The sequence below is a fragment of the Phytophthora sojae genome (assembly GCF_000149755.1).
Source record: "Phytophthora sojae unplaced genomic scaffold PHYSOscaffold_1, whole genome shotgun sequence".
In the NCBI taxonomy this organism is placed as follows: Eukaryota; Oomycota; class Peronosporomycetes; order Peronosporales; family Peronosporaceae; genus Phytophthora; species Phytophthora sojae.
Window position 1 is genome coordinate 376,898 of NW_009258115.1, and position 26,184 is coordinate 403,081.

The 26,184-nt window shown below is 51.0% G+C and overlaps 9 protein-coding genes across 9 annotated transcripts; 2 read left to right on the plus strand and 7 right to left on the minus strand.

The window, feature by feature from the left end:
• Positions 1 to 2,456: 2,456 nt before the first annotated feature.
• On the plus strand, positions 2,457 to 2,828 carry PHYSODRAFT_409959 (hypothetical protein; the record flags this gene model as incomplete). The annotated part of the gene is made up of 1 exon (XM_009515596.1): positions 2,457 to 2,828. A coding segment is annotated over one exon (372 nt), but the record flags the coding sequence as incomplete, so codon positions are not given.
• Positions 2,829 to 5,364: 2,536 nt separating this feature from the next.
• On the minus strand, positions 5,365 to 6,830 carry PHYSODRAFT_469322 (hypothetical protein; the record flags this gene model as incomplete). The annotated part of the gene is made up of 4 exons (XM_009515597.1): positions 5,365 to 5,939; positions 6,012 to 6,266; positions 6,317 to 6,398; positions 6,561 to 6,830. 4 exons carry the CDS (start codon positions 6,828 to 6,830, stop codon positions 5,365 to 5,367), a joined length of 1,182 nt encoding a protein of 393 aa, XP_009513892.1.
• Positions 6,831 to 11,218: 4,388 nt separating this feature from the next.
• On the plus strand, positions 11,219 to 11,759 carry PHYSODRAFT_283976 (hypothetical protein). The gene has a single exon (XM_009515598.1). The coding sequence runs from the start codon at positions 11,508 to 11,510 to the stop codon at positions 11,712 to 11,714; it is 207 nt and encodes a 68-aa protein (XP_009513893.1). The 5' UTR covers positions 11,219 to 11,507; the 3' UTR covers positions 11,715 to 11,759.
• A 206-nt stretch (positions 11,760 to 11,965) lies between these two features.
• On the minus strand, positions 11,966 to 12,211 carry PHYSODRAFT_250343 (hypothetical protein; the record flags this gene model as incomplete). Its single annotated transcript, XM_009515599.1, has 1 exon — positions 11,966 to 12,211. A coding segment is annotated over one exon (246 nt), but the record flags the coding sequence as incomplete, so codon positions are not given.
• Positions 12,212 to 12,898: 687 nt separating this feature from the next.
• PHYSODRAFT_397799 (hypothetical protein) lies at positions 12,899 to 13,165 on the minus strand (the record flags this gene model as incomplete). The annotated part of the gene is made up of 1 exon (XM_009515600.1): positions 12,899 to 13,165. A coding segment is annotated over one exon (267 nt), but the record flags the coding sequence as incomplete, so codon positions are not given.
• On the minus strand, positions 13,159 to 13,386 carry PHYSODRAFT_475811 (hypothetical protein; the record flags this gene model as incomplete). The annotated part of the gene is made up of 1 exon (XM_009515601.1): positions 13,159 to 13,386. The coding sequence occupies one exon, from the start codon at positions 13,384 to 13,386 to the stop codon at positions 13,159 to 13,161; it is 228 nt and encodes a 75-aa protein (XP_009513896.1).
• A 789-nt stretch (positions 13,387 to 14,175) lies between these two features.
• Positions 14,176 to 15,126, minus strand: PHYSODRAFT_308353 (hypothetical protein; the record flags this gene model as incomplete). Its single annotated transcript, XM_009515602.1, has 2 exons — positions 14,176 to 14,640; positions 14,707 to 15,126. The coding sequence occupies 2 exons, from the start codon at positions 15,124 to 15,126 to the stop codon at positions 14,176 to 14,178; spliced, it is 885 nt and encodes a 294-aa protein (XP_009513897.1).
• A 5,555-nt stretch (positions 15,127 to 20,681) lies between these two features.
• On the minus strand, positions 20,682 to 22,416 carry PHYSODRAFT_468341 (hypothetical protein; the record flags this gene model as incomplete). Its single annotated transcript, XM_009515603.1, has 3 exons — positions 20,682 to 21,657; positions 21,866 to 22,076; positions 22,143 to 22,416. Coding segments are annotated over 3 exons (1,461 nt in total), but the record flags the coding sequence as incomplete, so codon positions are not given.
• Positions 22,417 to 22,591: 175 nt separating this feature from the next.
• Positions 22,592 to 25,115, minus strand: PHYSODRAFT_475144 (hypothetical protein; the record flags this gene model as incomplete). The annotated part of the gene is made up of 6 exons (XM_009515604.1): positions 22,592 to 23,075; positions 23,148 to 23,674; positions 23,822 to 23,975; positions 24,303 to 24,646; positions 24,695 to 24,890; positions 25,015 to 25,115. 6 exons carry the CDS (start codon positions 25,113 to 25,115, stop codon positions 22,592 to 22,594), a joined length of 1,806 nt encoding a protein of 601 aa, XP_009513899.1.
• Between the last annotated feature and the right edge of the window lie 1,069 nt (positions 25,116 to 26,184).

The following is a 26,184-nucleotide window of genomic DNA, read 5'->3' on the forward strand; positions in this document are numbered from 1 at the left end:
CCGCGGACGTAAGCCGCACCCATGACCGAAGCGAGGTACGGGTCCTCGCCAAACGTCTCGTACGTGCGGGCCCAAAGCGTGTTTTGGGAAATGTCGAGAATGGGCCCAAAAATCCACGGGATGCCGGCCGCTTCCGTATCACGAGCAGTTATCTGGCCAACCTCATGAACCAGGTCCGGGTTGAAACTCGCACCGCTGTTGTGTTGATTTCGTGGGGGAAAAGCATGGCACCCGCGACGTAGCTGGCGCCGTGGATGGAGTCGATGCCGTAGATCATGGGGTGGCCTCCGTTCTCCTCCATGGTGATCTCCTGGATGCGCGTAATCATCGAGCGGAATAATTTTGGTTATTTACCTATTATTTTTTTAATTAGTTTTATTTTTTTTAGTTAAAAACACTTTTTTTAAAAATACTACAAGGTTTTAAAGTTAGTTTCCTTTTAAAGGGGAAAAAATATAAATTACTTCAATTACAAAAAATACATTAACATGTTTTTTTACAAATTAAAACTACAGAAAAGAAAATGCTGGCATTAGTAACAACAAATAACGAATATAAATCGTTATCACCGTAAATCCAAGGGTTTCTATGTAATGAAAGTGTCCTACAATATAATAAGTATCATGTAATGCAATATCTAAACCTGAATTTGACATAGCTACACCAGTAACACCACCCATTACAAATAATAAAATAAATCCTAAAGTAAATAAGAACCTAATAAACCGATAGATAACATTGCATAAACCATTCCTAAATAACCAAATACATTTTTCTTAGCAAAAGCTGCTGAAACTTGGCTAACATGGAAATTAGGTTTATAAAAATAAACTAAATTATTTGAAATTTTTTGAAACATTACATTAAAATTGTTTTACAAATTAAAACTATATTTGTAAAAAAAAGAATGTAATATTTCAAAATATTTCAAATAATTTATTTTATCTCGTCGCCAGCCCATTAGTACCGGGCGACGAAAGACGACAAAACTGGTGTCGGACATGATCTGTGAAAAGCTTTCGGATCAGCTGCTGCAAGTAACCAAAGGCCGCATCAACGATGTTAAGCTAATGCCTAGGGGAATACCTGAAGCCACCGCGCTTCGAAGTTGGATTTTTGAATACACGGCAGGTGGACTTCAATTGGAGACAGGAGGCGGTAGGGACTGAGACTTTTGTGCCGAAGATGGTATGTAAAAAACTACTGAGCGGGTGCTGCACCCATTCACGGAGCGGGTAGGCGTCAGGTAGGATATTTATCAGAACTTCCCTCATAATCACGGCCAATTTCCACAACTGCCCTCAAAATCATTTGAGCCAATCACCTTCGAGTAACCCGGTTACTGTGGAGCAAAGAGCGTACCAGTACACACAACCAGTTTTTCTAAAGGCAGCACGATAGGGATGGGCAAATGCAATCGTGGCCTTGATGGCATTAGTGCAACTATGGCATTGATGCCATTGATACAGCGTAAATGCAAAAATGCACAGCAAAACGAGAGGGTTAACTTAACCGAGATGAATGTAAAAATAAACGAAAGCTGACATGGAATTTTACAACGAGCAGCAGCTAGTGACGACAGCCTTCCACGGCTGGATACACGCTTCTCGTGCAACTCAGGCGCTATCGTCCTGACACCGCGCGCGATGTAGTTCGTTGGCGCGCCGCGTCGAAGGCGCGATTCCATACCTGTCATCGTGTTGACTGGGCGGTTCGACACACGTTCCAGCAAATACGTGGTTGCGGCTGGAGAAGCGTGGCCGAAGGCGTCCGCGCGAGTGCTCCAGCTCCTCATTTCCCAATCGGCTTCCCAGCTACCAGTGCCCCACCATCGCTTACCCTTCGGCCTCGCACCGAGTCACCGGCACCATCCAGCTCCAGCTGCTCGCCGCTCCTCGCCAGCTCCATCGCTCCGCTTCACCACTTCGTCGCTGCACCAACCTCACCGCCCCATCAGCACCATGCCACGCAGACACCCCGCCTGGGACGAGTTCACCGTCGTGGTGGAGGGCACGTATCCGGATGCGACCTGCCGGCACTGCTCCGCCACACTTTCTAAGTGCCAGCCAAGCCGCAACATGCTCCGACACCTGTCATCGTGCGCGCAGCTGTCGAATGCTGAGCGAACGAAGCGGAGTCGGTACGGAGAACCCGCTACAAAGGTTAAGCGCAAGCGTTAAAAACGGAAGAAGCCGGCCAACCCTCGGTCTCCCCCTGCGACAGAAGAATCGGTCGTGACTGAGATATCGCTGTCCCAGTCGCAGGCGACCACGCCATTTTCCAGCGGCGTCAGCAATGCCGACAAGGACCGCTTCCAAGCGGAGATTGCTAGGGGCTTCTACGCTGCTGGCTTGCCGTTTCGCACCATCGAAGTGCCTCGTATGAGCCGGGCGCTCACGGTCCTGCAGCCGGACATGGAGAAGTATTTGCCGAATCGGAAAGCACTTGCAGGGCGCCTCCTCACGGAAGAGTATGATCGCGAGAAAGCAGAGTTGATCGCCCGCCTGCATGACGAGCCAACGTTGGGCTTGATTTCGGACGGATGGACGAGCGTTAATAAAGAGAAGGTGATCAACTATGTCGTAGTGTCGCTGTTGATGCGGCCCCTACTTTGGTGTACGAGGACGTGTGGTGAAGATGAGCAAACGGCTGAGTACGTGGCGAGCAAGATTAGTGAGGGGGTTGACGAGATCAACAAAGCCGCCGGTAAAGACGTTGTGGTGTCTGTGACGACCGACAACGCACCCGTGATGCAGAATGCGTGGGCAATCCTGGAGGCAACTCATCCAATTTTCTGCAATGGCTGCAGTAGCCATGCACTCAACCTCTCTCTTGCAGGACGTTCCAGTGGCCATGAAGGCTTTCGTCCGCAAGCACGGCAAGAACCCACCTGTGAAAGCGCTACGCAAGGCGCTACAGCTGGACTAGTTTCGTGCATCGTGGTGAATCGCAGCTGACCGTAAGTTGTACGGCTTTATATTGAAGGAGCTTTTGGAGGGGGAAGTGTTGTAGCTGGTGCTACACTGTGTAGCCGTTGCTGGGGTCTAGCCCAGCAACACTCACACTCTGCAGAAGATGAACAGCTGCAGCAAGTAAGGACGGTTGCTCAACTGATGAAGTATGGACTGTTATGCAGACGCAGCAAGTACGGACGGTTTGTGCCACCAGAGTGGTCACCTCCAAGAGCATGCATAGGACAAGAGCAGCTAGTGCAAACCAAGGAACTGCTCAGCACATATCACTTCTACATTTCCTTTGGAAGCGACACAACACATCCCAAAGTGCACTAGTATACCCTCATGACGAATTCCATCCTAAGAAATGGAAACCCATCATCTGGTGCTCACGATGCGACCCGTCTTAGTTTCTGATGACGGGCTTGAGAATAATCTATTATCAGGGTTTAGAGATTTCTATAGTTGACGCGTTTTGGCGAGATCTGGTTAGGACCCCACATCGAGGAGGGGCCCAAGCTGAAAACACGCCATATTTTGAGTTTGGTCCTACTTACATCATATGCGACCCTAACGTGACCAGATCTGCAGGTGACCTGTTTAAAACCTTACCTATCGAAGGGAGCTACGCTGCCTACGGTAATTAGTCTGTAGCGGAGCTGGCGATGGGCGATAGACGGACTTTCCGGATGCAGAAGGTTTGTCAAATGCCCACACTTCAGGAGTTCTTACCAACATTCGTGTCACAGGAATAAACTTCGAGGCCGTTTAGCGTCTGCAGGTCATCGCCCAAGCTCACTCACAGATGGAGAACGATGGGAGCGGAACTCGGCCCGGACGAGGGAGGAGCGCCATCAGGCGGCTCTCAGCATTTGATCACGTTGTTCGCCCACCATCCCTTGGGGTTGCCACTCGGCACCTTGCTCCCCAAGCAAGGAACCTCATGACTTGATAATTATGAATAATGAAATCGGTGGTAGCGGAGGGTTCATATTTCTGCGATTCTTTCAGTACGTACACATTTGTCTGGCCTTCGTACCAGGCGCATGACTGCTTTGTCGTGGTATTGCACGCCAATCGACGCGACGAACTCAAAGCAGTTGCTGATTCTGGAAAGTGTGCTTGGATAACGTGCTTGACTCGGCTGTCATCACCGTAAGAACCGGAGCGAGTACGAGTGCGCAACGCGAGGAGAGGGAAGTCATCTAAGTTAGATATTATATGCACATATGCAGTATTATATTGTAGATTTCACGCATTTTGGCGTGGACTAGCCATTTTGTGACGGTTTATACCAGAGCTCAACACAAATAATCAGGGAGCGAATAACAGTTTGAGCAGGTTTCGCGAGTTGAAAGACGAGTAGAGATATAGCAAGCGATTTGTCGAGCTCTTTTAACGAATGGCGGCTGCAGCTCCCGCCATTCGTTACAGTATTTCAAGTCACTAAATCATCACTGTGCTGGCGTGCAATCACGTAATCGGGCGATCTTCGTTAGCCTGTTACCCTTGTTCATGCCTATGATGTAGAAATTGTCAACGCGGACAGTGTTCTAGGCGTGTCGGCGTGCTCGGTGCAGAGATGGCATGGTTGGTTTCAAATTAAAGAAAGCAGCGAACAGCTAGATGGCCGTGTGTCAATTTTGTTGGGCAATATGCTGAGTCCCACCCGTGTTTGTACATCTACGAGCTGCGCAGTGCGCTTAAAGGCCGATTTCCTACACTTCGATACGCTTCCGTGGCTTTGACCTCTGCTTACTCGGAAAATTCTAGTAAGCATGCAAGGGAGGCTGCTCCTGCCGAGGTTGCGGTCTATTACAATAACTGGTACCTTTTTACTGTGGCCCTAACACGCCTTGCAGTAGCTCTGTGGATCGGATTAGGCGTTTTTACCCTATTGACATGCAGGAATATGGGAGTCCGTTTGCTTTGGCGCCTAAGCCAAGCGCCACAGCCGCCCACACCAGGACCGTAGACGCCGGGAGCATAGACGCCAGGCCCGTCCTCCGAAAAGCGCTTGTACTCGTGTTGGCGCGCGTTTACCGTCGATTTGACGTAGATAGCGTCGTCGGCAGGCGATATCACAGCGGTGTCAAACGCTTCAGCCTCTCCTTCAGGACAGTGTAGCCCTCACGCACCGATAGAAGCTTTATGTACAATCCTACAGTCTGTCAGTGGCTCGCCGACCTTGATCATCAGGACAGCGTCTCAGAGCGCAGGTAGCGTGGGTAGTTTGGCCATCATTTCGTCCGTGGGCAGGTAGGTGTCTGTGGTGCTGACCAGTGGACGGCAAGGCGAAATGCATATTTTTTGCACAACGACTTATTTTTTAGTCAAGACGATTTATGAGACGAATACCGTATTTGCATGTAGAAAGCTGCACATGATGTTCACAACAGAAAACATACCTTTAAAAACGATGTGCATCAAAATATGTATTGTAGAAGAAAGCTACACCAAGAATGACATTGCGGTCGAAGTCTTGAGTTTGGTCGACCGCCTTGGCCACTGGCCCTACTAGCGATAGGTTCCGCAGCTCTGCCACCAGCGACGCGGCGGCGAGGCACTCCTCGTTGAGGTGTAAGTCGCATTTCTTGTATTCATTCGCGATGGTGTCGGAGCTCAGGCTCTCCCAACTAGCGCGATTCCAATGGCACATCCCGGCGCGACCTGGTGGAGTCAGCTTAAACTTGGCTTCCGCGTCGCGCGGCTGCATCAGTTGCCGCTGGATGTCCTCGAGCCAAAACCTGCGCAGCCAAGTCTTGAACAGATGATTCCATGCTACGTCTGCAGGCTGGCAAACAGACGTAGCATGGGGAGGCACCTTCAGCAGCACCACCCTAATAGATGCAGCGTAAGCCAGCACTTCAGCGGTCCAGTGGCCGCTGAAGTCATCCCAGAGGAGCAGCACGGGCTCTGCATGCGACGTGCGGTGACCAAAGTGAAAATGTAGGAACCTTAGCGAAAGATCACTGTTCCTCCAGCCTAAAAAGAAAAACAATAATAATAAAGAAAATGAGATAAATCTTTTTGAGCAAGTAAAAAAAAGAAGCGTACCTTTGCCGTTGGCGTAAATCTGCAAACCGGTTTCAGCTTTCAGCTTCCTGATCTCTGGCCACGTTCGCGTGCCAAAGCCACATCGTATTTCGTTGTTCTCCTTGACAATGGCTGGGTTTTTCGATGGCTTCATCTTGAAGACTACGAAGGGGGTATAACGTACCCCGCTTGAATCCCCCAGTAGCATCACGGTCGCACGCTCCTGTGAAGAGCCGGCACATCTCACCCACACAGTTTTGGCGCCGCGAGCATGCACTAGGCAGATACTCAAAAAATGCAGCTAGAGAACATAAGTTAAAATATACATTCGCAGTTAGAATAAATAAAAAACAAACCTGTCTGATCTGCATTGTAGATTCGCGTAATACCCAGCTGCCGAGCCATTTTCTGGACTTCTGTTGCAAACTCCGCTTTAACCTTGGCAATATCCTCGGGGCTGATTTGGCTTTGACGAGTTGGAACTCGCATGCTCATGCGATGGCGGCCTCGTAATCCTTGAATCCATTTGTCAGACGATCGGAAGTTCCTGATGCCCGCTTAAGCTGCAACCCGCCGTGCTTGTAGGGCCAGCATGCGCGGCGATACTGGCACACCTTCCTTGGGCAAACTGTTCACCCAGAATACCACTTCTAGTTCTACCTCTGGTGGGAGGATCGTCCCAACTCCTAAGCTTCGCACCTTTAAATATTTACCTTCGCAATTTTTCATAGCAGCCTCAAGCTTTGCCGATTCACGCCGCCAGCGCTGGATCATCGTGCGCTTCGAGTTATAGAACTCGCGGGCCAGATCGTGCCAGAAATAGGCGATTGTTTGTTTCATTTTGGGCTTCGGCGTATTTGCCCAGAAGGACAACACCTCGAGTTTCTTTGCGACGCTGACACTCTTCTTGATGTGCTTGGTCTGGTAGCGGCCTTTGTCATTTAGGCGTGGCCTGCCGACTGGCCGTGGCTTGGTGCGCGCCATCGGCAAAACCAAAATGGCGCCAACCCCCGAGAGCGCGGGCTACGAAGTGCAATGAAGTGAGTGGTGAGCATTTGTATCAGTTTTGAAAGGGTTTTAGTACTGCATCTCTCTACATGCGATTTAGTGCCATGGTAAATGCCGCACACTGATTGGTAGTTATCAAAGTGCATCTCATATGCCGGTGCAGCTTTCTACATGCGAAATACGGTAGAGGGCGCAAAATTCGTGAAGGCGATAATACTTGTGCCGTTGTTTACTATGACAACTTCTGCAATCTGGAGACACGCTACAATTATTTCGATATTATGCTATGGTACACTTCTGCAGTCTTCAGATATGCAGTACTGCTGTCGACATATCCATACCTACATCGATATGGCACACTTCTGTAGACTGCAGATATGTAGCGCTCCTGTATTAATCGATGTATGCACATGTCGTGCTTAGGGATGGGCAAATGCATGCATTATGGCATAAATGCAGTGCACGGAGTTCATCAATGCCGTCAATGCAGTGCATTATTGCCAAATCGAGTCACTCCAAAAATAGATTCTTGATAAAGTTTACCCTCCTGCTTCTGTTCCTCGCTGCCATCGTATGATAGCGAGAAATCTTCGCTCGCTCTGTTGCTGCCGACACTGCTAGCGCTACTGGCGCTGGTGCCCTCGCTGTCCTGATCCACTCCGTCGACGTCCGCCTCGCCATCGTCCTCATCCTCGCTCTCGTTCTTAGCTTCTAGAATATGTTGGCCTTGGCATCCTTGCTGCCAGCATTGCAGTAGATGAACTCGAGCTTTTCCACACGCCTCGCATTTAAACGGTTCCGCCGCTTGGTCTGTATGAAGTCGTGGATACTCCACGATCGCTCGCTAGCAGCCGATGACGTTGAAATTGCAAAAATCCGTGCAGCTAACGGGGTGAGGAGCGGGTAGTAGTGTTCCCTGTCGGGCGCCCTGACGACCTTATTCTCACACCGCGCCATCAGAGAGATCTGTCCTTCCTCCTCCCTCGTCTCGGCGGACCAGCGACGCTTCTTCAGATAGAACTCATCAACCTCAGCAGCAATTTGCTGCTTTTCAGCTGCCGTCTCCACGAGCCCAATCCTTTCGGCCAGTTGCTTGATGGACTTCAGTCTAGGTCAAATCGTTGTCGACGAAGTCCAAAGTGGATTTCGTTTGATCCAGCAAAAACTAGATGTCCATCGTGTCTGTGTGCACAAAACTTCATTTGTCCTGGATGGATGTCAAAATCCTGGTCTGGACGGCCATGGGGACGCCGGAGATGCGCTCTGTGTACACGGAGCTCCGTTGCAGCTGGCTGAACCGCCAATAGACCATCGATATGCAGCATGCGTCCTGCTCGAGCATAGCGACGGCCTCAACAATCGGCTCGAGGAGGGTTTGAACCAGCTGGATCCGCTTCCAGAAGCCCGTCAGCCACGATGGCCTGAACTTCGGCGAGAACAGCGCGCCGGCGTCCAAACCTCCGCTTGATAAACTTCGACCGACGAAATAATTTGCCAATTGTCCCTCGGTTGTCCAGCACACTCTTAATGCACTCGAATCTTGAGTACCACCTCGTAGGCACAGGCAGACGCAGCGCTCGTCGATGTTCTTCATCACCTTCTTTTTGACGCTTTCGGAATCGTGCGAGAAGCTGCAGGCTGTTCCTGGTGAACTTCGCCAAGGTGACGGGCCGAGACAACGCGGATGTCATCCTTGGGATCGACAGCACCTCCTCCAGTATGTGTCCGCGGGTTCCCAGGAATCCTCAATCGTATCGAGTCCACGCCAGTGCACCTTTAGTTCATGCCGTTTCTCTTGACGATTGTATCGAGCCTCCAGCAAAGAGTCCACCACATGGCCCTCGCTGTTGTGTGCAATATGCAGCAACAGGTCCTCTGTCACATTGAGGGAGGCATCAGCATAAAATTTCAGTCGACTAGCGTGCACCTATTCTTCCGCCCCGTAATCAGATTCTCGATCTCGAATATCCAGTTGGACACGGTTGAAACAACACGAGCCGGCCCGCACCACTTCACGCTGAGTTTGCTGCCCGTATGCTGCCAGACGTCGGCATACAAACCGAAATCACCCAGATCAAACTGGACCATAGTAGTGCCCCGCTTTTTGTCGTGCCCCTGCGTCCGGCTGCTGGGACAGCCGCGTTGGTGTCTTTGATGCGCTTGTGCATAGCGTCGAGAGCTTGTTGCAGCTTCACAACATGCGCTCTTTGTGTTGTTTGTATCTCGGCGAGAGTAGTCGTTTTGATAGGAGTAGTCGATTTGATAGGTCCAGCTACTGCAAAATGATCGCTAGGCCCCATAGCTTTGAGTCCCGTCATAGCGGACAAAGGTGCCACGCCCCCCAGCGATGGCGATGGCGAGTTGTTTAGCACCATCTGAACGATCTTTATCACTCTCGGCCATTCGTGCGGCTGCAGCCTCCATTCAGACAGGAGAGCGCGGCAGCAGCGCAACGCTTCTCGGTTCTCCACCTCTACGGTGCCGTTTGCCCATGGGCACCTAGCGGTGGTGAAATGGTGGTGCGCCCCAATTGCATGTTGAAGCGCTTCGATGACCTTGTTCTTGAAATGTGTACCTTGGTCACTCACCCAAGACCGACACACTCCAAACGAGGCAACCCAGTCGAGCAGAACAGCAAATGTAGTTTCTGCATCGGCTGCCTCACTAGGCACCAGCCACACGTACTTGGACGCGTCGTCCTTAATCACCAGGACGTACGCCTGGTCCGTGTCGCTCTCCCCCATGTACAAAAAGTCCCAGTGCTAGAGCTCGTTGGGGTACTCGGCATGCATCGCCTCACCAAGTGGGCGTGGGTGTGGCGGACCACCTAGAGTACTTGCGCAGTGTAGGCATCACTGAACAAAATCCTCCACATCGCGAGCCATTTCCTTCCAGACGAACGTCTCGCTGATATTCTTCAAAGTCACCGCACTGCCTGTGTCCTGCAATGCCAAAGTGCCCTACGACGCACAGGCGCACTTGTAGTTCTGTTGCATTATCCGGAATCCAGATCCGGCCCTGCTTGTCCTTCCAAAGAGAGATCGCATCTTCACTGGAGAGGGCGAAACCCCGTGGCGGAACGGCTGCACTTTGCGCTGCGACAATCTCCGGCAATGTTGGCCACACGAACGCTTCATCAAATTGAGGCGACAACGGTAGGTTGCCTTTATTTTGGTTCTTACGCAGATCAGGTCCAGGATTTGAAGATGCTGATTGTGAGACCGAATCAAAAGACCTGAACCAAACAGCCACAGGTTTGGATCATGGCATGACTGGGTTCCTTAGCGCGTGCTCCGTTCGGCTTCCTACTCTAGCAACAGTTCGTGGTGCTGTATCTACGTGAAAGGGTGTGCATTTTGGCCGGTTACGTTGGCTCAATAGGTATTTTGGCAGTAGATCGTGTTCAAAAGCATTGTATTCACTGCTTATATGGACTATCACCTACTTCACTGTATCGGATAGGTAGAACGAGTCGCCGCAGCAGTCGAACATACCTCCCTTTCCTACTTCTCTTGACAGCAAGATTCATTATTTGCAATAGCACACGCTGTTCATGTTTCTAGTGGTGCTCAAAGTCCAATGCAGTTGCTGCAGTGCGTGCATTGTATCCCATTCGCGACTGGTGTTTTTTTAGTCAAAGCAGTGCACACCTGGTTTGGTTTCCGTTCACACTCTCAGCATCGACACTCCACTGTTGGCAATTAGCACATATCTTGTAAAATTAGTTTACCAACAAGTAACAGGTACATGTACTTTAGAATTATGTAGCCTAGCTACGGCATGTGATCGACATGTTTCACTCCTGCTTGACTAGGAGAATTATATAGCGTTTCAGCTCGTAGCGAGGTGCCACAGCCACAGCACGGCAGCAAACTCTCCAAAGCGAAGACGTTGCACTGCGACCAACCTTACCAGCAGACGGAGTAGCAGCAGGTGCAGCAGCAGCAGCAGCAGCGGCGGCGACAGGACGTCCGACGCAGCCTCTTCCACTGTGCGCCCACCTCGTCGGGCTCCGCATCCTCATGCGTGGACCTCAGGCACCGCCTGACGCGCACCATGGAGGTGTCGTAGACAACTGCCAGCGGGAGCCGAGCTCGCTCACGGTGACAGCCAAAGGTGCGCGCGTTTCCGCTCGACTCGGAGCCCAACGGCGGCGGCAGCCTGAGCACGTGGAAGGAGTGGCGCACGGCGCTGCGGTCAGCTACGCCGACTTGGACAACAGGGACAGCAACGATGTATCCGGATACCTGCGTGGACTTGACGCGCTCCGCACTCACGAGGCATGTGGAGCGCATCCGTCTGCACGAGTGCACGCACAGGTCTGTGCGTCACCTGTTCTTACCGCGACGGACGGCATCTTCAGCTGCACCACATCACTTTTCGCGTCCTCGCCTACCAAATAGTATAGCTTGCACAGCGCAGTATGGCCCATCGATTCCATAAGCCACTTCCTGACCGACTAATGTTTGTGCTCTCCTGACGCATCTTGCCCACCTGCTGCCCACTACGATGGTGCTGCTGCATCTTCTTGGCCTCTCCCATGGCCTCCTTGCTGCTCTGCTGGTGGTGTTTGCGCTCGCTTACCCTGGAGCTCTTCAAGGCGAGGATCTTGCTCATCTTCCTCCGTCCGACGCATGCCGTTGCGGTGTTGCAGGGGCAGCGACCCGGGGTGCTGCAACGGCTCGGTCCGTGGCGATGTGGCTCGGGCATCACTGAGGCGCAGACAGAGGTTAGGAAGCTTGGGTCGTGGTAGGCGCTCGGCTGAGGTTTCAAAGTGAGACTGGGACTTTTCCGACTTACGTCGTCAAAAGCATGGCAAATGTGATCGAATCACAAGTTCAATGAAAAGCACGCTCTGATCAAATCCAAGACCTGTTCTGCATAAGACCCATTTAAAAATCTTCCCAACGGTAGTGGCACTTGACTAATAGCACAGACAGTCTTAAAGGCAGAGCCCCATCTTGATATCTTGATAGAAGGTCGGCCCACACGTTATCGTCACCGGCAATATCGTAAATCTCGTATTTGTATCCCATCAGCAGTAGCGACCACCGGTGGAGCTTATCTGCTGTGTACTTTGGCACCGAGCTCGGCACGCTGTGTGGGTCAAAGATGTACTGTAAGTTGCGGTGATCCGTGAACAATGCGAAGTCATCTTGGCGGTGCAGTAGATAGTCTGCGCGTCTGCACGTCTCGACGATTGCATATGCTTCTATCTCGACAATTGCCCACCGCTTTGTAGCACCAGAGAAGGATCCATCAATGGTTGATGCTCCTGCTCACTAAGCGGTCGGTTAGTATGGTCACGAGGAATCTGCGTGATGGCGGCGCCCCAATGTTCGTCACTCGCGTCGGTGTACACTGAGAGTTGTTTCTCGGGGTCGGGATGCGCTAACAGCAGCGCATGCTGCAATGCTTCCTTGCAGCGGTCCAAACAGGGAACCTCGTTGTCGCCCCACCCCACGTCAGAGAGTTTTATGGACCGGACTTGTTGCTTCTTACGGCCACCAGCTCGCTCATACACTCGCTCCATTGTCTTCACGAGAGGGTCAATCAATTTATTGAAAGCGGGTAAAGAAGCCCGCATCCAATTCAGTGCACAGACGAACTGTTGTAGCTCCTGTCCAGTCGAAGGGGCTGGGAGCTTCGACAGTGCATCACTTCTAGCAGGATCATGGTGAACGCCCTCGCTGGAGACCACTCGTCCACACCACAGGGCCTCTCGCAAATAAAATCTGCACTTCTTCGGGTTCAACTTCAACCCCTTTTTGGCGCAAATGGTGAGGACTTTCTTGAGCAAAGCTAGCAACGCCATGTCACAAGTCATCTATCCAAATCATCAATCCGTTATTGAACACTTCCGCAAACATTTGCTGTACCGTTGACTGCACGTGAGCAACGCTGTTGGCCCCTCCCATCAGCACGCGAGTCGGTGTGATCACTCCTTCTTCCGTGAGAATAGAGTAGATCTCCTGGCAAAGTAGAGCCATCGCAAGTTGCCAGAACCCCTTGAAGAAGTCTAGAGAGAAGTACTGTGACGAGCCTCGGAGCTGTTCAAATGCGGCCTCGAGAATAGGCATCGGCCACACAACAGACTCGACACAGGCATTTGCCCCCCGTACATCCACTGTCACGCGATGATCCTTAGCCTCGGGTTTGTTCACAACTGGGGCGGCGAGCACCACCTGCTCTGCGGGTTTCGGTAGCACGACCCCGATGCCATCAGTGCGTCGATGTGCTTCTTGAGAAATGCACGGTGCACCGGCGAGTAGCGACAAGCTTTACACTTGACTGGAATTGCCCCAGGCTTCAACTTCACCTTCATTGGAGGCATATCGACGGGCGGGTCGCGTCCGATGATGATACGAAAAATATCGATGAGCTGCATCAATATCGTCTCCAATTCTTTCACAAATTCTTCCGATGCACCAGATCTCCGCGCTTCATCCACCTTCTCCAATAGAACAGCTCTAATTTCTTCTCTTTCGGCGTCGATATCTTTGTCGAAATCAGGAAAGCATGCACGAGCTTCATCGTCTTCAAGTGCACGCTCCTCCTCAGTCGTTGCGGACACTCTGCTGCTCCTGTATACGCGAGAACACTCGCTACTCCACTAGCCGGGCGATCGTCGACATCGCTCATATCCCACTCCGCACTCACTTGCTGTGCAGAAGCAAGCATCTTTTCAGGGCTGTAGCCCAATCGCTCCATAATCCATCGCGAGAGCAATAGGTCACCACCACCAGGCGGTAGCCGGTGCTCCGTCACCCAACAAATCACGTTGTGGAGCACCAAAGGGCCCCCTGGAGTCGAAAACCTCAGATCGAATTTCACTTTGCTCTTGACAGGCAGAGGTTTATCCCCAATACCAGTGATGGCCCTCCTCCGTCAATATCCTGCTTGTTGAGCCAGACCCCCTTCGCTGTCAACAGCTTCAGTAATTTTGCAGTCACCATTGACACCTCGGCGGCACTGTCGGGGGGGGGTGATTTCCGTCTCAACGTTGTCCATTACAACACACGGAATGGCTGAAGTCGATGTAGCCACCTTAGAATCCGATGCCGTCACGGCTAATACAGGTTCCAGCACCTTTGCTTCGGATGGGCTCGCAATGGCAGGACACCGGAACACACCATGCGTCTGATCACTGCGTTTGAAGCACTTCTTCGGCATACGATCACCGGTCGGTCTTGGCTTGGCCTTGTTGGTCACCTTGCTGGTGTCGGTCGTCAGTGCTGTTTACCTTGGTAGCACCGTGCGTCCCGCCAAATCCTCGGTTTGACTGCTGCTGCTGAGTCGGCTTGGTCCCTCCTTTGGCTTGAGTCTGGGCTGAAATGTGGGCCTCGAATCGCATAAACCCCTGTAGTTCACCTCTCAGCCACTTCAGGAACGCTGCCAGATCCGACTTAGTAGACTTGTGGCACTGCCGGCTCAATTGGTCTTTCTCTGCTGCCTTAAAAAGCTGCGGCCTTAATGCGCCCACGAAATATCCGATGGCCTTTTTGGGCTCAGTGTGCACGACGTCCTCCATGTTGAGTTGGTCAATTATCTCGTAAGGCTGAGCCATGAGTCGTGAGAGTCGTGACTCCGCATCTTGCGGCTCAATGCCCATGCAAAGAGCTTTGACTTCTCTATCAAGTGTCTTGTACGCTGTGTTATCTGGTATACGCGCCGACAAAAAGTAGTCTCTTCACTCGGCTTCGGTGACGTCCTTCTCCTCCTTGAAGAGTTCGAAACCGCATATACGAACCATCGTGCCTTGCTCGATGCAAGCACTGAGTGGCATCACAAAAAACTTCGCGTGCGTTCCTTGGTTCAAGGCCTTGACGCGCCTTGTGTAAATCGCATAGCTGTCCATGAAGCCCCTCTTTTCTTTTTTAGAGCTTCCTCTGTATATCGGCGGGACTGTCAGGTTCGTTCCTGCTACCACAGTGACAGCAGCAGCTTCTGGTGGTCGTTCAGTACTTGACGGCGCCGCACCTTGCGCAAACGCTCCCCACCGAGCCTGCAAATGCGGCTGCACAGCCTCTGCAAGGCTCTTAAGCCTTTGTGATTGAAGTCCAACCGCCTCTTCCGCCGCCCTCAGCACATTATACTGTTCCTCCAGGTAGTGGCGGTGCTCGTCCATTTGACGGCGCATCTCCTGCTGCTGCTCAATTAAGGCCGACTGTCGGTCATTTTGGGCTTGCAGGTATGCTGACGTTTGCTCTGCAAGTCGGTCTTGCTGGAGCTGCACCTGGCCAATCTGCTCAGCATTCCTCTGATGCGCTGCAGCTGCATGCTGGGCCAGGGCTTCTACTTGACGCTGCGTCTCACTCTCTTGAATTACTACCGTTCTTGTAGTCGTCTCCTGCGTCAGTCGTAGGTCGTGCTCTGTTAGCGGCGGCAGTGGAGGGTAGACAGCAATGGGCATCCCGTCGGTGGGGACAGGCATCATCGCTTCGTCAGGTTCTTCCATGCTAGGCCGCGACTTGTCCAGCTAAAAGAATTCTTTGTTGTGTCGCTTCCAAAGGAAATGTAGAAGTGATATGTGTTGAGCAGTTCCTTTGTTTGCACTAGCTGCTCTTGTCCTATGCATGCTCTTGGAGGTGACCACTCTGGTCGCACAAACCGTCCGTACTTGCTGCGTCTACATAACAGTCCATACTTCATCAGTTGAGCAACCGCCCTTACTTGCTGCAGCTGTTCATCTTCGGCAGAGTGTTGGTGTGGCTGGGCTAGACCCCAGCAAAGGCTACACAGTGTAGAACCAGCTACAACAGGATGGGAGGCATGCGGAGGAACGCGTTGAGAGCTTACGACGCGACCAGGTTACACTATTCTTTTGGCCGAGTCGTCCCCACTAATTTCTACCATTCATAAGATGAAAAAAAAACAGTAGAGCGCTTGTAGAAAAACAATTTGGCGTAATAGCTCTATCCTAACCAGGACACCAGTCCTTCATCAATTGCATGTGGGGATGGACTCTGGAAACGTTGCCTCTCTCCAAGGCCTTGTAACAGTAGCAACCCAGCGCATGAGTATACCGACGACACGGGACAACAGGATTCAGTGAGACCTCACAAAATTGAATGTCCTAGTAGCAGCATCGCTAAATCGGGCACCTGCACACGACCCAACGCAATTCGATTCGGAACACCCTAAAGCGATTCCAGGACTCTATAGTTTTTCGCTAAACGTAAATAGAGGACCTCTTAACCCCCCCCACACACACGCCCCAACGGATCAGATCACAGCGTCAACTTCTCCTCGGCTCGCGCTGCACGAGCTCTGCATGCATTTGACCTGTTAACCTTTATTAATAAACATGGTTGTCTTTATATAACGAGAAACAGGTTTTCAGTGCTTAGACTCCTTTTAGGTTCCTGTTTTGGTCCCTTCCTGCAGTCGAGACCAAAACAGACCAGAACTGCAGGTGACCTGTTCCCCTTCAGAAACATGCATTTGCTTATGTGCGACTTTATTTCTACATTATGCAGATATTACGTATGGAGTATATTCCTGGTATTTCACCATGAGATCAACGCCGCAGAACTCCAGCAGCTTTATGCCGAACCAGTTGTCCATGCGTACACCAGCAGTCAGACTGCCACTGACTGCACTGGCCGGCAATCTGCATATTGGGATTTGCAGGTCATCAGATATTTAAATGCGCTCCGGCTGGCGGCCATTGACGTTGGCCGAGCGGTATGCCGTCGCCTCATGAGCCCACTCTTCCATTTTCTAGGTTTCTCTATCCTCTCAATACTACACGTATCTACAGTTTGATGCGGGTTAGCCGCCGCATTGCCGAGTGTTTGGACCTGTATCTGCGTTCACACATGTACTACGCATCAGACACCCCCTTTTGATTCCGTTTGTGAGACGCCCGATATGTAGATATGGTATACACTTCTGCAGTCTCCAGATACGTAGCGCGACTGTAGTACGGTTGCTACGCAGTAACCAGGTTACTCAAATGTGATTGGCTGAAATGATGTTGAGGGCAGTTGTGGAAATTGAATGTGATTATGACCGTCATGTCGCGAGATCAAGATAATCAAGGGCAATTACACACCAGCAGCAAGAGAGCACTAATGATGCTGGACTGTATCTCGCGAAACCCTAGATCACGGTTAACCGCAAGGGTGAACTGCAGCAGCAGCGGTTCAAGATCAATTAGTGGTAGCCGACAGCCCAAAGCAAATAGCAAGGGATAGTTGTAGTTAACAGCTATAATATTCAGTTTCGATTTTCCAGCGTACTAAACACAGCATCTCGGCTCCCGATGCCCGCCGTACTTCCTCTCTAGTGCTACCATATCACTTACCTCAATTTAAATATTGTGACACGTCAGCTATATTCACAGGTCGAAGAGCTGTGCTTGGCTGACAGAATTGTTTTGGAACTTACCGAAACCGGGTACCTTTCTAACCGAAAAATAGTACTTGTTAACCTAAACAATTATATTTAAAGCTACGAATGGCTACAAGTATTACTCTGTAGCTCAGGGGTTGTTTGCTAAATTTAGCACTAAAATCAAGGACAAGTCTAAGATAGGTAAGACTAGAAATACGAGTTATTACTACTTTTGTGAAAGGTTGCTAAGGATTTCAAAAATAAATTACGCTATGCATCCGCTGAAGCATACTTTATAGCTGGGCAACGCTTGTCAATATCTCGTGCTATCATGTCTGCTAGCTCGAGCTACGTAAGCTGTACGCCTCGAATGTTGAAAGCCTAGTACATCGTCTCACATTAGACATGCTCGCTAAACATGCAACGGAGGGTGTTAACATTGTCTTCACTGCAGCCGCACATGCTGCGCACCAGGCACTCTCTGGATACTTTCCCCACTCAATACGATAGTGGCATCAAAATTCATAGCAGCAGGGTTCTGCAGTAGCTTTAACTCTCTCTCTCTCTCTGTATATCTAGCTACCCTAGCTCAATAGTTTGTGAGTGGATTCCAAGTTTTTGCTCCGACCCAGAGCATTTAATGGCCACTTTGTTAAGTTTCCAGGCCAAAATGAGACACTGGTCGTCCTCAGTATCTTCTTGGCGTAGTTCAAGAACTCGACTTAGTCGACTGTCGCAAACTGTCAGGAAACGGTTTATTTAGCAACTATTCATTCTTGCCAACAACGTTATCTTGCTACTGTAATGTTCATCAATTGATTTCTGAAGCCTTATTAACAGAAATGGCTCCAAGTCGGGCTCGCATTCAAAACTAACTTGCGATTTGAACATGTTTCGCTGAGATCGAGCCATTATTGCTGGTAAATACCAGTTTCAGAGGTTAATTTTTGACTAATTCGACCTGTGTACTCCCCCGGAGCGTTCGCTCCGGGTCGCCTATGCTTGGCCCTGGCAAAAAACTTGTAGCTTTCCAAACCCGGGTACCAAACCGGGTCTCTCTTTCTTAATTGTAATGTTTAAGCTAATATCTGCCGGAATCGGGTACCCGTCGATAAATGCTAAGATTTATGCACATTATTTACCAAAGGTTGATACTAATCGTTTATTCTTTACCCAAACCTGCATTCAAATACTTACGGGCGCTCCAGTACACTATGAGAGCGTCATAGCTTCGCTGAAGGCGTATCAATTTGCGTCGTAATCGACCAAGCTTAGCTGAAGATGACCAACATGACTTGTCTAGCTGCAGGCTGCATTTTTTGCATGTCAATTTGCTCAATACTCAATCACGCCCAAGATGCCCAACCTCGTGTCTCTCAGCGAACCAACCAGCTCAACTCAATAGTGACACGAGTATCGTTCGTTTGAATAAGACTTTTTTTCCCTGCGTTGAAGCGCCCACTTCCAAGGACTTGGTCCATTAACGTATTTCTCATTCCGCAATTTACCCCCCCCCCCCCCCCTCCAAGCCCTCAAGTTAAAAGGTCAAGATCAGCGCACCATGCGTCTCTCCTTCGTTCCGCTAGCTCTCTCGTCTGATCGTTAGCACACAACATAGTACTAAATGAGCACAATATATCTTACCTGCAAAATGAATGAAATAGTTCTCTCGTTGCCGGCGTCAACGCAGCCATTGGACGCTGACCAGGGTGTTATGTCACCGATGGCCTCATCAGACCAGGCAACCTCAATTGGGGACTTTCGGTTCCTGAGAACCCACCGCGATAAAGGCCAGCCTATACAAAGGTTTTGGCTGAAACATCATTTCCGTACCGATACACTTCGATGTGCGCAACTATTTGTTCAATTACGCATTCTCGGGCAGATGCTGCGGCTGCGAAGGAGGCGCAGTAGATGCCCACGTTAGAATCAACTAGAGAGTTGGGCTGGTAGAGCTTTTAAGGATTAAAAACAAAACAACTTTGGGATTTACTCAATTATTATCCGTTATCATAGTCCATGAAACTATTCGTCGACCTGTGTACCCTCCCGGAGCAACGCTCTGGGTTGCCTATAAGTCTTCGACTTCGTTAATGTTGCTTGTAATCACACGAATGTTGATGCTGCGCTGCAGCGAGGGCAACTGAAGGCGCGATTGCTATCGCGCGGAGAAATAGAAGCATCGACAACCACGTTTACGATTCTGGAGAGCGCTGAGATCGACGCCTTCTCTTCATCGCTACTAACCTATGGGCCATACCACAAACCGAGGTTGAAGATGTTCGAGTTAATTGACGGGTTTTATTTCCCTACGTCGGCTGCGAGATCGAGTAAAGGGAGGCAATCCGCCATCACGGCGCCACCAATGGACCCGGAGTACAGAAGTATCCTTTTGTTCCGGATCACCGTCTCGGAGCAGCACTTGCGAAATCATTTTCGTACTCTAGTAACTTGGTTCGCTGGACCAAGTTCAGGAGAAACCAGGGCTCCCGATTATGGTATTTTTAATTATGGATGATCCATCTGGCTCATAAATAATGGCATCAACCCTACAAATCAGATGCATAAATAATGTAATGTCGGCAATGATCATAAACAACTATTTCTCGAACCTTAGACTGAACTCAACTCGCTTTTTGTATTGAAGCCTCTACATTTAGAGAAATATTTTCAAGGAACAGTTATTTCTAGGTCCTTCCGACATAAATAATTTATGGATGAGCCCACCCGTCTGCCATAAATAATCAATAACAAAATATTGACATTATTGTTTTTACCATGCTATAATCGGGAGCGCTGGGAGAAACCCATGCGAGGTGCAAGCGTCTTTCTCCAGCAGCAGTTGACACGAAGAAAGGTGAGGCTCGGTAGGTATTGAAATTCACAGGCGAGCAATCTCTTTTGTCTTGCCAAGGTCTAACCAATTCAAAAGTGGGCTTTAGAGGCTAGGTTTCTGCTTACTAAAGAGGCGGGTGTTTCTGAGCAAAACATGATTGAATGCTGTTGTCAAATACTACAGTAGTACATGTAGAATCACCAAATTGCATCGCATCGGCAGCTATTAGTCGTCGCCGCCGCTAATTCACAGCTTTTTGATCTTGATCTCCTTGCACGGCTTGCTTTGCTTACCCCTTTTCTTGTTATCGATATCGGCAGCATCACTTACATATTGTGGGATACTTTGCGCCAATTGGATGTACTTCGGCTCGCTCAAGGACTCCACGTGCAACTCCCAGCATCTCAAGGCGCGCGTCCAAGCTGCCTCGTGCTTCGAGCCGTTGCTCTTGCTCTCCCTCCTTGTCTTTTTTTCGCGGTTTCCCTTGCCTGCGTTCGGGCCTTGCTCCTTCAACTGTGGTCTTGCATAATGATTTTACCATCCCTGAAGGCGTTAATCCCGTCCTTCAACTCCTCAACCGTTTTGACGCCGTACATCGCTAGTGTTTTCTGAGTCAGTGGCCCAATGCCGCGAGCTTCTTCAATAGATCTCGGAGAACCGCCACTAACGATAATCTTCTGTCGTTGGAAGGCGCTCGCATGAGCGGCAGGATGCAGAAATATAATTGCAGCTCGTTTGTGGTTTTCCTCGACAGTCTCCAGTAGACCAAGCTTCCGAAGTACGTAAATAATTCCCGACGCGCGCATAGGATGCACTTTGGGGACGCTCATCTGGAACAAGAGGATAGGTTCCTTCTCCATGTACTCGCCTCTCAGCTCTCCAGTGAGTTTCGCAACCTCCTTTGAAAAATAAAACCCGTCAATTGAATCCAGAATTTTCGACTTCGGTTTGTGGTATGGCCCGCTGCTTGTTAGAAGTGAAGGAGCCAATGCCTCCGTTTTGAAGACAGCAGATCCAGCAGTACTCGATATAGTAAACACCGTCTTCTGTGCTCCAGCAGCTGCTAGCGGTCGTGCACTCATTTTAAGCCCACCTTGCAGTATTGCGTGTGCACTGCCTTCAAAAACCCACCCATACAGCGAGACAACTTCAGGTACTACCATAAGCATTAGCTTAACATCGTTGATGCGGCCTTTGGTTACTTGCAGCAGCTCATCCGAAAGCTTTTCACAGATCATGTCCGACACCAGTTTTGTCGTCTTTCGTCGCCCGGTACTAATGGGCTGGTAGTGCAGGAAACGATGGCGAGTGTCGTTATTCCCCACCAGCAGGTTCTTGAGGTCGCCTCGATCGGTAATATGTGCAATGGGCTCCGTCAGATCGTGGATAGCTTTAGGGATAGCCTCAAAGTCAAGGTTGAGGCAATTTTGTGCCACACCGCCAAAGTTCCAGAACCGCTCTTGGAGTTCATCATCTAGTCCAGCACTGCAGCAGCTAATTGGAACTCGTTCAGTGTCCATGGAGGCATCCAATAGGTGCACCTATCCTTTCTGACTTGGCCCAACCACCTATCATTCGGGTATGTGAACACCACAGTTTGTGGGTAGCTAACCATCGGCGGGCCATCACACAAATACAACACTTTCTTCTTCATGTTATCACCATCACCACGCCATTCCCCATCTTCCGTCACGTAACACCTGCCAAGCACAACGCCATCTTTCCGAGAGCTTCCGGGATCGCCACTCGAATAATATTTGGCTCTTTGCCCTCCTCAAAAACAGCCATGTCCGGAACTTCTCCTGATTTCTTATAGCTCGACGCAACAACGATCCATCCTTCTCCTTGATGTTCCCTGCGAAAACGGTCAAAGAAATAGGCATAGAAGATGGACTTGCCGATTCCTACGCCAAGAAAAGGAGGTCGATTGTTTAATCTCATAAGGATCCTGCCACGTACATGTAGCTTACCTCGGGTTCCCGTCAGTGTGACGCACCTTTTGCCCTCCAGCAGCAGCTTTTCCACGAGCACGTAGTACACATCATAGCACTCGCGCACGAAAAAGAAGTCGCCGCCTTCGTAGGGTTGCACGAACGGTAAATCACGCGGCATATCGTACTTGACTTCCACCGGGACACCGCTTCTTGGGCCGATCATCGTAAGAGCATCTTCTTCGTCCGAGTCCTCGTGCGAGTTCGAGTCTACGCCTTCCTCCGAGTCCTCTGATTGTTCTTCCTCGTACTCATAAGTAGCCTGGCGTGCTCATCTGTGTTGAGCTTCTTTCAGAAATGGCAGAATTTCTTTAAGGATCTTTCTTTTTTTTCCAGCTAGTCACTTCAGATTGTACTGACGTCTATTGATGTTATCCTATCAATGTTACTTCATTTCCTATTCAACTAACTACATTCTGATATGTTCATCAGACCACCTTGCGATAGCTCAAATGAAATTTGCTGTGCCCCCTCCAAGCTGCCACGATTCCGTCCGTCGATGCGCCGGAAGCATGGGAGCGTCTTGCATTCGCCTTCCCGACCGATTTGCGTTTCGTTCGCAAGGACATTTCTGCCACGTACGGCATCTCCTCGGCTGTGAATGATCCCGTTGTAGCCAGAATGTCTCCGTCGATCGAGAGGCGACCGTCGTCCAGGTGCTCGATGCGTGCGCGTATGTGATACGATTGATCGACCTCCTCCAAAGCCCACACGAAAGTCTCAAGGAACACAAGTAGACGTCCTGGTTTATCCACGCGCATTTTCCCCACATAGTCTCCGCAAGACCCCTTTCCAGCGCTAGACGCGATCCCATTCGGAAACAGGCGAAACACTCGATCCTTGCCGTCCAATATTACATGCATGCAATCAAATCTCCCAGCTACACCTCTCATCGATCGAACCCGGAGAGAGCTGACTTGAACATCAATTGCCACTTCTAGGTGGACGATCTGTGATATGAGAGCCACGACGGAGAAAAACGACACATCTTGGCCCGTTTTGCCAGCAGAAGCACTCTTGTCACCGATTTCCCAGCGTGAATCCTCCAGGTTCAGGAACCATTCTCCATTCCAGCTTCTCTCAATTGCGTTATGAGGAGGATAGACCGACGAGAAAATTGCGTTGCTCTCCGGTACATACAAACCTTGGGGAAGGCTCGTGGAGCCAATGAATGAATCGCGCATCTGCGCCACGAACATGTTCCAGCCGGCGAAACCCTGACCGCCCAAAATCTGCCTCACGAACGGCCGTCGGTCGTGAAAATAGTCGCAGGAATACACTGCGGCAATGACCTCCTCTGCAACATTGTCTAAACTCTTCAGAGTTGTGGCTGCAAACACCTCCGTGTTCAAATGCTCTTCAAGTTCGTGCAGGAACTGCAGGAAACACGCGCGCAGATCGTTCTTGTTCAGCACACACGCCGCATACTGTCGGAAAAACGTCCGCAGCCAGCGTCGAGTTTCCCTCGAGTACAGCCAAAGCGCGGCCTGAGACGCTACTCGCAGCAGCGTCTCGAACTCAGTTGCCGCAGCGCCAGTCCTCCCATCCTCCTCGCTTCGAGCTTGCCCCACCATCAACTGTGCAAAACAGTTCATCTTCTCCGATTTGAATGCGCCTGTCGAAATCGGCTCAAGCAATTTCTGTTGCACCAAGTTGACGAGCTCGTCCACGAACGGCGCATAAAACCCCAGCGGGGCCCACCGCAGGAACGCGAACAGCAGCGCCAGGTTCTTCGACACCGCCACGGACTTGGCATTGGCGTGTTCCCAGAACAGCTTGTCCTCGAGCGGGTGCACCACTTCACTGTCCAATCTCGTTGCTGTCCGCCGTCGGCGCTTCGCCTCTACCTCGTACAGTTCCATCCGTCGATCCGATTCACGCGGGGTCCACCCTGCATTGGCAATGGGGACGACGCTTGCACCACGTGCCGGTGACGGGGAGTACACGACGTCCTGCCGGTCATTCATGAATCGTGCGCCTCCAGCTGATCTTGGAGAGACGCCTCGTTGGTGGTGTGACAAATGCTGGTTCCCTCCTCCTCTAACCTGTTGCGGGATCGGTGCCTTGCCGAACTGTGGCGGTGGGGTGGAAACATGCACCCCTTCCAATGGCGCGCGGCGGTAGGATATCACCGTAAACTCCGGCGACGTGACCACATGCAACACGCGGTAGAGTTGCGTGAAGGCCTCTCGGCTGGAGATGGTGGTAAAGTTGTCGTCCATATCCACGGCAACGCGTTCCACGACGTACGCCTTAAGTACGTGCTTCATGAGTCTCTGGGCCTTGTTGGCGCCGCTCTCCCAGTCGTAGTACCAGCGAGAGAAGGCTTTGCTGTTTAGGTGAAAGACCAGAGGCCGGACCTGCTCCGCTGAAGAAGTGGAGGAGGAGGTATCAGGTGCGCGAATGGACGCCACCATGGCCGAAGGTCGGTCCAGCACCCCGGCGATCCACTGACGGTCCAGGTTGGTCTCTGTTTGCACGCCCTGTTGGATTTTATCCACCTCGACGCATTCTCCAGTGCGGAGACTCACGTCGCTGACCGCCTCAAAGCGGGCGAACACGGATAGCACCTCGCTGGGAGGGGGTTCGGGTGGGGCACTTCCAGCCGGACGTTCCGCTAGTCGCACGCTCACGCTGAGGGAAGATCCGCAGTAGCTGCGGTCAATATGCTCCGGACAGCAGTGAGGGAAGCAGCGCAGGATCTTGAGGCCTTTGGTGCGGTTGCTCCTGCAACACAACACGATAGGCAAGTTGAAGCTGCGTTAGCACTAGCTTAAAGATAGGTTAGCACTAGCTTAAAAGTTTGCTGGGTGCAGTGGACACCAGCCCGGTGATTACAGCCCCGTCGCACCTCTTGTACTCGGCGTGGAAGAGCTGCGCGTGGTCGCACTCGAGCCGGAAGAAGCTGCTGGCGGCCACTTGCAGCGGCGGCGATGGCGCCAGGAGCGGCATCTTTCTCCTCTCGGTGCGTGTGTCTGTCTGTAACTGGTCTCCAAGGACGGCGTCCTTCTACTGGACCCACCAGGCCCTTGAGGTTGCGCATTTAGGGTGGAAAAGTTGCTCAATTGATGTCACTCGCGCTCGTTATGGACAAACTGAGGTCTTTTGTGTGAAGGGTCACCCTGGACCTGCGACAAGAAAGGACGTTTCCTTCCACCTTGTGTACCACAATGTTGGTACGAGGACGACGTGCCGTAGTGAAACCAAGTCACTGGCAAGCCCCCTTTCTATTGGATCGCGAAGATCCAAAAATCCGGCGGGAAATGGGTCCCTTTCAGCTTCCGCACTCTTTCCGCGGCCTTCTCAGGCTTCCAAGGGCGCCTCGAGATCGACCACCCGGCCGAGACTGTTGGGCCGCAGGGACGTGTGGCCAGCAAGATCTGAGAGCGGTCGGGTACCGTTTGAACGCGTGGGTATCCGTAGCCTTCTGGAAGCATCTAGCTGACCGTTTCAAAACTGCTGCTTATCATTTCGCTCTACATGTGGGTGCATTAAGGCAACGTTGTGTGCTAATAGCTCCTGTACATGCAGGTTCGTGAAGGGCTTCGTCGCACATGCATGGGCAAACGCTGTGCAATTCCTCGCTGCATCCACTCAAGCATGACGTGGGCTGCGTGATTGGCCGGAGGACACGCTTTCGGTTCTCGTTAGTTTCGGTGCTCGTGTCTTCGCCGTCGGATAGGCAGGCAGCTGAAGGGAACTCCTCATTGTGAGTAGTAGTGATAGCATTGCATTCATGCTTGAGTTGCGCGTGGATGAGAGGAGTGAATACTATCGTTAGACTTGTGTAGGCGAATGCTGCAAGTGCTGGAGTGGATTCGTCCGGTCATAGTCGCACAAAGAGACTCGGTCTCCAGTGAATTCTAAGGCTACGTTTATTCTTGGGGAGTATCCGGGCGACGAAAGTGTGGGTGAGCATGGGTTTCGACGCAGTAGCGTGGTGGCGAGGCATTTACTGCCTGGGGCAAGGTTGAGGATCGCGGTTAAAAAAAAACTAATAGGTGAGCACAAATTGCAGCAG

What these genes read in the sequence shown, in the direction of transcription:
- PHYSODRAFT_283976 (XM_009515598.1), top strand. Translation starts at nt 11,508, where the DNA reads ATGGTGCTGCTGCATCTTCTTGGCCTCTCCCATGGCCTCCTTGCTGCT.